Consider the following 11,941-nt stretch of genomic DNA (forward strand, 5'->3'; position numbering starts at 1 on the left):
ATTAGCATGTGATGGTCCTGAATGAGCAATTTGAAGGACTACAGATTGGGAAATTACTAACTTTAATCCTTAGACAGCAGTATGCCAATTGATGCATGCAGACACGAAAGCATGCAACCATATGTACTTCTACAATTAAACAGTGATGATGGAATAGTTTCCTGAGATAAATGTAATGGTGTATCATTAGCTTGCATGCTCTGTCATTTTGTATTGAAAAACACTGAAAAGGGACATTAAAAAGCCATTCCAAAGCACTAATACTTTAAGCACCAGTCAGCTCTAAACAGTTTGTTTACTATTCTTCTTGGGGAAATAAACACCATGAGGGAGGTCACATCTGCCACTGCATGTTCCTCTCTGAGCATCTAACACCTAATAGCCATTAATTACGAATTAGGCAAACCAGATTTGACTGAACGAATGGGAAGCATGCAGTATATTTCTCTAACCACAGGCCAGTGTTGAAAAGACTTCAAATTGGCCTCTGAATGCGAATCTAGGGTGGAGTGCAACATCTTATCTGAGAAGCATTAGTGCACACAATTTCAAGCACCCATTTATTTGCCTCTGAGCAATTAGAAAAAAAAACAGAGCATGAGCAGTAATCTTTTGTGTGGCAAAAATGTGAACTAATGTAATGAATGAAGAATCACTTGCCCAAAGCAAAATTCTAAGTCAGTGTATGTGTGTGTGTATGCTTGAGTATGGGGTGCCTGCATACGTATTTACGTATGCAGGCACCGTATTTACGCATTTACATCCAAAGAATACAATTGAAAAAGCTAATTTTTATCTTTTCTAAAATAAGTTGGCACTTTGAAAGTAAACAGTGCAATCCTATTTGACAAGGCAAAATTGGCCACAAAGATGGAGGAGGAGCAGAGAAAAAATATTGGGTGTGCGGGGTTATCCCTTGGGAGAAAAACAATTAAATCAAAGCCATGACTATCCATTCCTCAACCAACTCATACAAGGACAAGTGCAAACATTATTAGTAATTGCTTTTTTATTTGATCTTTTCATCTTTTTTTCAGATAGATCACAATGAACACAGCTTTTAGACAATAGCAGTTGAAATAATCCATACAAATGAATGTCTCTGGTCTTTTCACCAGTTGCCCATTGTAGTGTGGAGCCCTATGCTATCAGTGTGGGCTTGGGGGTGAGGGGACGACACTGACAAACATTGGGTGCTTGTTTTAACTAACCAAAATGGCATGTTGTCTCTATGTGTGTGAAGCAGTGGTTGTCTTGAGTCTGTGTGCACCTGCGTCAGTGTGAGTCAGAGACCAGAGGCGGTTAGCCACATTCAACAAGACCCTGTCCTAATCACTTGGTAAAACCAACAATCTCAAGTGGGCAAAAATAACCCACTCTAGATTTGAATAATGCACTGCCAACAGTGTATGATGCCAACAGTGTATAATTAGACAATAATGAGAGGCCTTACATTATGCTCAATCTCCAACTGTGTTGACCTCAGCAGCAGCAGCCTCAGCTCTATTAGACAGCAAATAGCCTGAGAGAGGGGGCATGGCTTTAAAAGAGTACCTTCCATCCACTGGACCCAGCTCATTTCCTGCCCACAGTATGTGAGTGTACAGAGAGAGGCTAGACCAGGGCAACACCATTAGAGGGGACAGCACTTTAAGTGTGCCTGAACTGTGACACTGACTGTTTGTGGCAGCCAAACTGAGAAAAAGACAGAATCCTGGGGTGACCTCTGCACTTTGTTTTAATTAATGCCCAAAGTAAATAGAGACCACAGCAATAGAGGTTTAATGTGAGTTGGAATTAAATCTATAGTACACAGGTAACATGAATTAAATTAGAAGAAAGGAATTGTTTTGTCAAACAATGAGGGCGTGAAAGCGAATCAAGGACATGCACACACACACACACACACACACACACACACACACAGTACAAACTGCTTGATCCAGCATGAAGACTAAGCACAATGAGATAAAAAGAAAATAAACCATGAAGACAAGTGTGGAAGTGACACATTTGTCTGGGTAGTGTTTTGCCCCCTCTTTCAGCCTCCCCTTTACCTTTAAGGGACTACGCATTTAAATGAAAGGCAGTGTGCTGCTGAAGTGCCTGGGTGTTTGTGTGTGTGTGTCTGGGTGTGTGAAAAACAGCATTTTTGTTGGGATCACAGTTGCAGAGTGCACTTTGAACAGCATTTTAACTGTTTGTGCTGTTTGTATGATGTGAATGTCAGGCTTGCTTGATTTATCCAGATATTTGCAAGAGATAACAAAAAGTATCATTTAAAAATAACCATAAATATTTTCCACCTGCATCAAATCTTCCAAGCTCTCTCTAAAAACAGCCTCTGCCATCTCCCAGGAAAAGAGCAAGGGTAAACCGAAACCAAATACTTTACAGACGAAAGAGGGGAGAAAAGCTAACAGTTACTTTGCTCCGCAGAGAAAGCAAACAGCTGAGGAAGAGAAAAGTAAGCAAATGAATAGTGAAATAAAAAAAGATATCAAGCAGGCAAAAGATACAGCAGAATGGCAGAATGACAGGAGAATGTCCAAACATGTACCTCGATTAAGAAAAAGAAACAAGAACAGAAATACCAAAACACTCAGATGTGACGTGTCTGTAGGATGCGTTATATCTGCTGTCAAGATTCCAACTCAGCTCGGATACATTTTATATTAAACAACCTGGAGCCATATGAATGTAAGTCACTGTTCCCTCTCATGGCTGCATCTTACATAGATTTGGTGATTGTGGTAGTATTTTCCAGAACACATCTAGTCTAATAGCCTACTGTTCTGCTTATTTTACTGTCAGAGAATATTAGAAAAAGCACCTCCCATTCTTATTTCAGAGAGTGGCCGAAATGTGCCAAAATTTTCAAAAATAAATGTCTGTATCATTCTTTTTTAAGAAAGCCTGAATGTGAAGACACTTGGTTATATAAACCATGTACCTAAACAGCTAAGACATCAAATCCAAAGTAACTTCAGATAGAATTTCAGATGTCAAGTTTCTCTGCAAAGTATGAGAATTCTAACATGTATAGAGAAGGAGTACATACATAAACAACACAGACTGCTGAAAAAGAACCTCTTTTGGTCCTTTATAGAAAATGCACATTCTGGTGGACCAGGGCTTTATAAGCAGTCACAAGCTCCACAGATACAATAAGCTCTCCGCAGAGACAGTAAGGCAGTTTTATGATCACCAAGGAAACCACTCCACTTTCCATATGGCAGGTTTCTTTTTTGGAAAGAAAGTAAAAACATAATGAACACAAGATACGCATACTAGTATTGTTAAAGAAAATAGCTGCCCTGTAAAAATCTGCTCAGTAAAAATATTCAAACTGTTATCTTGTGGTTGTTGCTTTTTGTTGTTGGTTTGAATTGTATTCTAGATCAGCTGGCTCATTAAGCTTTCAACAGTTATTGTATTTGATCCAGCTGGATCTCAGGGTAAAAAGAGGCGACATCTCAAAAGCACTGAAGCCAGCCTGCAAAGATGCAGAATAGAGAGGAAAAAAAACACCAACAAAAACCCAAACTAAAGCAAACTCACAGAGTTCGACAGCTACTAAGGCAACTTTTGCCAAATACAATATAAGCCCATGTATATTGCAACACAACTATATATTAATTTAATAAAATACACAATATAGCTTTTGTACACATAACAATTTGGCTCAAATGCACAGAAATTGCAGTAAAATCAATAAAAATATGTCAATTTTTTGATGTAAACACATCTAAATTGGATACACTTACACATATAATGATATTATGTATAGTGATAATGTGAAGGGACATTTTCTTGTTTGTTTATATTTTTGGATATTTGTTTTCGAAAAACAATGGCAGTGTCCTTTGCAGTTCTTTGAGTTAATACCCCGCTTTTGACCATAACTCGAGGACACTTTTTTGCTGAGATTCCTCATTTCTTTTTTTCTTATAAAATGTATAAATATTTTGTTAATATTTGGACACTATACATGGATTCATACATATAATCATCTATATAATCATATAGATATCATCTTTTCACAGTTGAGGAAAAATGTCCCTTTTTATACAACTTGTGATTGCCTTAAGGCATAGTCACGCACATGATAATTCACTGTACACAAGGGACTGAAAGCTGATGATGTTCATGTATAAGACAATTACACAGATGGCCAGTTGTGTGTAAGCATAAGTGTGTTTGTGTGTGTTTGCATGTGTGTAGGAGCATCAGTGCATGTGACTGTGTCAGCATGTGTATGTGCAAAGTGTAGTGCACGTGTAAAATTGGTGTGTGCGACTACACTGGCCAGCAACATGAATGTTTAAATAGAGGCGTGAGACAGACACAACTTACACATGTGGCTACAAATGACAGGTGAAACATGGTTACACTGTTAATAATTCTCCTTCAGCGTAGCATTTAAGCCCTCCAACCCCAAGTCCATAACCAACGCCTGCGAACACCCCTGATTAACCAATCTCTTCATGTTTAGATACAGGATCCATCACACATTAAACACCTATATTAAAGTCAGAAAAGATAAGGTTGTTTTGTGTATTTCAATCTGTCACTGTCCCAAATAGATTAAAATTTGTTTCTCTGCTTCCACATCGATTGTCGTGTCTGACCATAAATAGTCCTTTTCCATTCAGTTTCTATGGCCATCACACATAACAGAAATCCACCTACACACACTTAGATATGTAGGATTTCACGAGAGACCATGAACAACACACTTATGAGCTGGTGGGCACTTAGATAATAGCTTGCGAGGTGCCAGAGGCATAAGCCTCTGCAATTTGCTTAAGAATCCAAAACAAAAAGAGTTTATAAATTCAGCAGAATTCAGATGTCTGTTACCCAGTTCCTTTTTGATGGTAGGGATCTTAGCACCAAAATTGGTGCCAGATATTAAATGCTCCCATTGTCCGTCCAGTGTCAGTACTTTTCAACAACAAATACAGTGAAAATAGCTCCTATCAAAAGAGCCATTTAACCTTTTTGATTTGTTTTGGTGACAGTTTTGGTGTGAGAGTTTTTGGAACAGCATTCTATTCCTCTCTCTACCTTCGTACTTCTTTTTGTGGCAGTCCTTCGTGTCACTTCCTGAGTGTGCCCGTGGCCTCACTTCCTCTGCAGTCCTGCAATAATTTGTCGATGTCTCTCACCACCTGGTCAGCGTCCATTCTGTCACGGTTTGCGTCGGGCTCCACCTGCTCAAGGACACACTCCATTTCACCAGTTGCCTCTTGGCTGATCCTGGAGCGGGCCTCTGCGAGCACCTTGGCAACTGGGTCTGAGGGAGGCAAAGGTGGGTAGACCCCCTGGTCTCTGGTTTGTTTGGTTGGTGACAGGTACTGACCATCAGGAGGTCCGTAGTGGCCAGAGCAGGTGGCAGGAGGAGGTTTGCCTTCAGCCCCGTCAGCTGGGCTTTTGACTGAGGAGCAGGGAGACATGGTGGAGCAGCCCTTGGTAGGACTGCTGGAAGCTGAGGGTACCTCTTGGAGCAGTGGACTGAGGGCACGTTTCGCCTTCAAGTAGGGCTTAACATTGGCGACAAGGATGGTGTGGTCACGCCTCTCTTTTCCAAAAGTACAGAACGTCTTCTTGCCATTGGGGTTGACAGTCTCGTAGGTCTCCATCTCGGGCACAGTTTCCATCCCCGCTGGAACAAACATATTGTTGCGATAATCGACACCCTCTGCCTGGTTTCCTCCAGCAGGGAACTGGGGCATCCAGCAGCGGTCAGAATGACCCAGTACTCGGCACTCCTCCGTACAATTCACACAATCCTCATCTGCAGAGAGAAACAAAGGGAGGGGATGGATGGAGAAGAAAGTGGTATTTATGTCAGTAGTGTGCATAGAATAGAATTAAACCAGACAGGGAGAGGGTAATAGAATCATAGCACTATTATAAAACCGACCTGCACAAAGAGTTGGAGCCCAAAGTTAGGGAAGCAGAGCCAAGCCTAATCAAATCATGTAAAAAAAGAAAGAGCCAGCTAAGGATGTCCCATTCCAAACACTGTAAATGTATGCACATGCGCAAGCATGCACACACACCTTTCCAAGGGACTGGGGGACACCTGCTAGCATTTTCCAAAGCTCTGATCAAGGGGATGGCAGAGCATACAGAAGGGATGGGGAGGGAGCGAGAGAAAAACAACAGTTGAGGTTTGGCAAAGGCATAGTGCCGTTATCATAAATTCATGTCAGTGGGCTTTGAAGCCCTCCCTAGACAGAGCGACTATGCCAAATGGCTCGTGCTTCTTCCTCGTGTGTTTGTGCCTGTTTTTTTGTGGGCTCCTTGTTGTTGTGTGTGCACGAATGTGTGTATAAGTGTGAGTGTGTGTTCTCCTCTTTCATCTCTATTCAGAAGGATGCACACTGGCTGATTATGGGAGTGTCCATGCCTGTGTCAAACAGATCCAGAACTTGGTAAAAAAAAAATTAATAATATAAAAAGATGAGCACTTTTTTTTTCTCCTCTTGGGCGTGAAGTGAAAAAACAGAGAGAGAGAAAAAAAACGGAGCATCTGTTGTCCCATAAATGGAATTTTTCCATTGGCCGGGTGGGATGAAACCAAGGGAAGACACACAGACAGACAGTATCCTAACAGTTGAGACTATAGGAATGAAATTGGTACATCTAGTTCGTTTCCTATCATTTCTTATCCTCTTCCACAAATCAGACTCGAAGTGGTCAGTTACAAAACTTTTTTATAAAAAGATATTAAAACACTGATTGTGTATCAATCAATGCACATGCTTCTCTGTTTGCTGCCTTGACAAGCCTCCATCAATCATTCCATTAGTTAAAAAAGTGTAAATTTGACAATGTACAGGTTAGACAAACCCAAGAATGCAAAAATACCCTAGCATTCAACACTGCTCTCCTGCAGAATCCAAAGGTTGCTTGCTGAGGCTTCTAAACAAATGTAGCAGCTTGGGCCAATTTGCATATTGGTTTTGAGATATGCAATGCATCCCTGCCCGTTTGTAGAGCCAAACACTGCAGACAAACACCACACTTATAATTTCTTATAGTAATGCAACACTTACTTGTGTGCTAAAATACACTGTTTGGTACAAAACAAACTGCAACAGAACTGAGGCAGCTTTCTTTGTTAAGAGGAATCCTATTCATGGGAGTTCATTCATAGGAGCTTAATTTTTGCATTGTTAATGTTTGTATAGCCCAATGAAAGTGTCAGAAGCACAAGCGACAGAGAGCCTATATTTGAACTAAATACAGTCATAGCAATTAGCAATTCTTTGCTTTTATAATTAACTGAAAACAGCTTCTTGTCACCCTTCACCTCCCCTGCTGAATGTTAATGATTTAAACCTTGATTCCTCTTCATGAATCCTTGCCCTCATGCATTGAGTTTTGGACCAAAACGACATTTTAAATCAGTGAAATCTACCGTCCTTTAACAAGTTTGTTGTGTCTGAAACCAAAGTCAGTGATATGTGATACTCTAAGGGATATGGTAACACAGGGATTTATGTGTCCTCTTAGGCTGTGTTTATAACATTTAAAAGGAACCAGAATGAGGCTACTCAGAGCTGTACAGCTTTTTCGCTATTATTCTCAACTAAATGTGAGAAGACAACATTACTGTTAGGAGCTGTAAAGCCACTCCATCAATTCCATTATGTGATGCATGCACCTTTAAAGCAAGCCAAGAGTGCTGCTTTAAAGACCACAAACTTGGGACTAATACAATCTTTCGTTGATGCAAATGAGCGGGCAGAGTGGATGTGCTTGAGTGCACTTGGCCAGGCTGTCTTTGCTGTGTTGCGGGTCAGCAGCCTTGATTCCTGAGAGACTGCCCTCCTAAGCTGTAGAGATGAGCTTAACACTTCACAAATGTTTGAAGAAGCCAAACAGCGCTGGCAAAGAGAGCCTGACATTTCCCATGTCGACGCAGTCATCTGAAGGGGAAATAAGGTGAGCTGGAAAGCCGAGGCCAGACCAGTTTGAGATGGACTACATTTAAATAGTGTGGGGGTGAGCGAATGCATCTGCACGCACCAAGAAGCATTTGTGTATGTGTGTGTGTGCCTGTGTTTGTGCAACAGTGATTTGAGATTAGAGTAAGAAAATATAAACAACATGTCACAGCACGAGAGATCGATGATATGGTCGAAAGCTTGTACATACATAATACAAACCTGAATACACTTTCCAACCAGAACACACTATTACTGTAATCCATCACAGAGTCACAAAATATAGACCCTACGTGTAACCAGGCTGAACAGCTGGCCAACCACTGCCTTTCACACACTTGGCTTGCATGCATTACAGACATACACCATTCATTTGGCCCCTACAATGTCTTCGTGCTCTCAGAGGTGATTGTCAATTCACCATGTGCATATTAAAGCATAAATAATCCATCCAGACACATTTCCCTCTATTTAGTTGGAGGAAACCTCTGATAGATTATTCATGTCTCAGCTGCACGTTCAACCTTCAGGCGTTCTCCTCATATCTATGGCTAACAATATGACATATGAGAGCAAGGGTGACATTCATCTCCCTCCCTCCCTCCCTCCCTCTTCCTCTCTCTCTGTCTCTCTCTGTGTATCTTCACCATGGCTGCACCAGCTCTTTGGGATGGGCAACAGAAGCCTCCACCAAGGACACATTTGCCTGTGATCATTTGGCTATGGGGGCGTGCTCAGTCGCGCCCGCTCAGTTTCTCTCTCAGGGCTGCGTATGGTCCAAGATAAATTACACTGATAGATACAGTGAATCATGCAATCATTTGTCACAGTTTGATTCATGTCTCAGTCAATGATTTAATATGGTACACACTAATAATCTGCTTTATTCATTATGTTTGAATACACTATAAATCATCAAAAAAAGGATTCATATTAGATATTAACGTAGTTTATATTGTTCACTCACTTTTATGTTCTGTGCTGCTATCCTGTCCTCAATGTATCATAGCAATATTATTTTTCACTTTTGCAACATCATTGCTTTCGCTTTCACTTTTCAGTGGAAAAAAATCTAAACCTCAAGATAGCTTGAACTTCAAGATATCAATCTATGTTTACAGCAGGCACACAGTATTTTTTATCTTTCAGTGTTCATTCTTTTATCAAATTTCCAATCTTGGATGCTGATGTTGTATGGCTAAAGAAAAACTGTGTCCTTAAATCTCATCTCACGTACAAGCCTTGAAAATGGCCGGTGCATCTTATAACCACATTGGCCCTGAACCAAATGGAAATAAATTTAAAAAAACAGGGGAAGGTGCAATGATATGCAGCAAGAATTTTAGGTTACTCAGTTTTAAGTATGACTAAAACATTTTGGACATCAGATAGAAAAGAAAAGGCTAAATTCAGCTCTTTACTAGGAAAGTCTCACTGAAACGGTGATTAAATTGTGAGAAGGCATCCAGTTGATGTTTGTATCTTTGCAGCCCTATTGTAGACACTTGACCTGAATGCCTGATTGAAATCAGATATTTATAACACCTCTATTGCCTACAAAAAAGTTTAATTAACTCTACACACTATTTTATACTTGTGGATGCTTTTTTTAACAATAAGCAGCCAGAGCTATCTTACTACCTCTGGCAGGGTTAATTGCTTTGCTTTAGGGCAGAATAGCAAGGCTGGGTAACAATGAGTTAGATAGTACAGCTGTGTTGCAGCCAGTTATCTTTACTGCTAAGAGCACATGAAACAGATATAAAAGTAGCAAAGCTACTCTAAGAAATCTTTGAGCAATGGCAAAAGGACACACTGTGTCAAAGAAACTGTTACCAATTCAGAGAGACCCTTAATTAAGCAACATTGGGAAAACGAAGGAGAAGTAGTAAATGATCTTGGTTCACTGTGTTATTTGTCAACATCAGATATTGCTCTGCCTCGTAACAGGAGCTGGGGTGAGATAGGCCAGTGGAAGAGAAGGATAGATGAATGAAGGATTTGTTAATTACTTTCTGAACCAATGAGGTGCCTTATCTAAAATGTAAAAATCTGTCTCTACGTGTATCTCTTTAAAGTGACTGAAACACTTTTAGAGGCAGTTATTGCTGAATAAATTATGAATAATTTGAATGAATAATTTCAATTAGGAATTCCATTTAAAAGCAAGGTAGAGAATCTAAAACAGTGTGTAATGACTGCCCGATGTATAAGGTGAAGAGAAAACAACAGAGAAGTACATCTATTGTGGGTTAAAATTGCATATGTGTGTTGGTACATGTATGGGTCTGAATGCATGAAAGTGCATGTCTGTATAAATGTATAGCTTATAACTTAATATTTATTACTAAAAGACAAAGCCCAAACAAAAAAAACTCTAAAAGAAACAGACCTGCAATTCATCTGTGACAAAAGAAAAATGATCTATTTGCTATTGTTCCTAAAAATTTTAAGAGTAATGTTTTCTGATTCACAGCGCTGTCCTTCTCTGCTCTCTGTCAGTTGTATGCCCTGATCTTTCTACAGCACTGAGCCTGTTGTGCAGTTATAGTTGATTTACAAAAACAGGAAACTATAATTGGTATCTCATTTTTCAACCTACCCTTTTCTAATCTTCCTTGAGGAGCACCGTGCAAGTGCAGATGCAAAAGAAAATTCACAACAAAGAACGATGGTGGGGCATACTCTTACACACATAGACACCCACCCACCCGGCCACCCACACACAATATTCACTACCACAACTCCACTTGATATGATTCACAACATGGTGTTCACTGTAAAATGTCAAGATGGAATGAGGTCGATACTTCAATAACCCAAAGGGGTCAGAAATAAATGCTGAAGAAAGAAGAAAAAAAAACTTAATACAGTTTTAAACCCAGTGGACTACTAAATTGTGTGTTCTGCTGTCATTTAGCCAGTAATCACATACAAACAACCACACTTTATCACCATTTCAAATCATGAGAGTTTTCAGTATCATGAAAACACCCTGGAGTCATTTCAACATCACAGCAACAGTGAAGGTGCTTCTTCTACTGAACCTTAAAATGCCTCTCATCTCTTTCCAAATTGTAAGAAAAAAAAACAACAAAAAAAAAGCACCCTTCTGTTTTCCTTCCAGAACTTTTACTGAATTAATGTAATTAACAAGGGCTACAGGCCATGTAATACACACATAGGTCAGCCAGAAGGCACATGGCCCTCTCTGAACACAGACTGATAGAAAGTAACTGGTCATCCCCAGAATCCCTGTTCTGTGTTTGTTTGTTTTTTCTCTTCTACTCAATTTAATTTTTCAAACTTTTAGTGGTGGAAGCTTTCCGTATGGTGTGTGAAGGATGTGCACCTAAACCTGTGAGTGTAAAAGCATGGCTTGTGTATCAGTGTGTGTCATAAAGCCTGGTGTGATTTCCCTAAACACCCTTTTCTCCCTCCAGACGCCTGCCCCCCTGGCCCTACATGCCCATCCCTTCTCGCTTTATTACCCAGCCCTGTGATTAATGTCCCTCTGTCACACACTGTGGTTCCCTGGGAGGGAGGGAGGAACCAAGAGAGAGCTGTAAGTGAGGCTATTGCTAGCAAAGCAGCAGCAACCCCGAATACAGGACAAACTCATAGTGCGGTAGTGTGTTCCCTAAGTTCAAAAACAAATTGCAGGAAAGTAAAAATCTACAAACACATAACGATTTTGCATCTATCACACTGGCGGTGAATCATTTTACCATCATGCACACCTGGGTAGTCATTAGACAGCTCTATGAGCTACCAAAGGAGCCTATGAGGATGGAGAATGAGCCGAGATAATATGAGTGTGTATTTGTGTGTTGAGGTTGTGTTGCGGTGAGTATGCCCCAACCCACCCAAGGTGGACAGGAGGAATGGCAGCTGACGAATCGCGCAGAGCATCTGTGACAGACCATGACTGCACCTGTTCACCTGAGGGAGCTCACAGTGTGTTTGTGTGTGCATGTGTG

At 40.4% G+C, this 11,941-nt stretch overlaps 1 protein-coding gene across 1 annotated transcript in view; it reads right to left on the reverse strand.

The window, feature by feature from the left end:
• Positions 1-1,013: 1,013 nt before the first annotated feature.
• Positions 1,014-11,941, reverse strand: part of pcdh17 (protocadherin 17) — a 53,034-nt gene continuing 42,106 nt past the window's right edge. Inside the window, exon 5 of the mRNA XM_035652607.1 lies at positions 1,014-5,800. Coding sequence (XP_035508500.1) covers positions 5,103-5,800 — 698 coding nt within the window. The 3' untranslated portion in view covers positions 1,014-5,102. The remainder of the gene's footprint in view (positions 5,801-11,941) is intronic.

Source organism: Morone saxatilis, unplaced genomic scaffold (assembly GCF_004916995.1).
Source record: "Morone saxatilis isolate NCDOM2014 unplaced genomic scaffold, NCSU_SB_2.0 Contig11, whole genome shotgun sequence".
NCBI classification, from domain to species: domain Eukaryota; kingdom Metazoa; phylum Chordata; class Actinopteri; family Moronidae; genus Morone; species Morone saxatilis.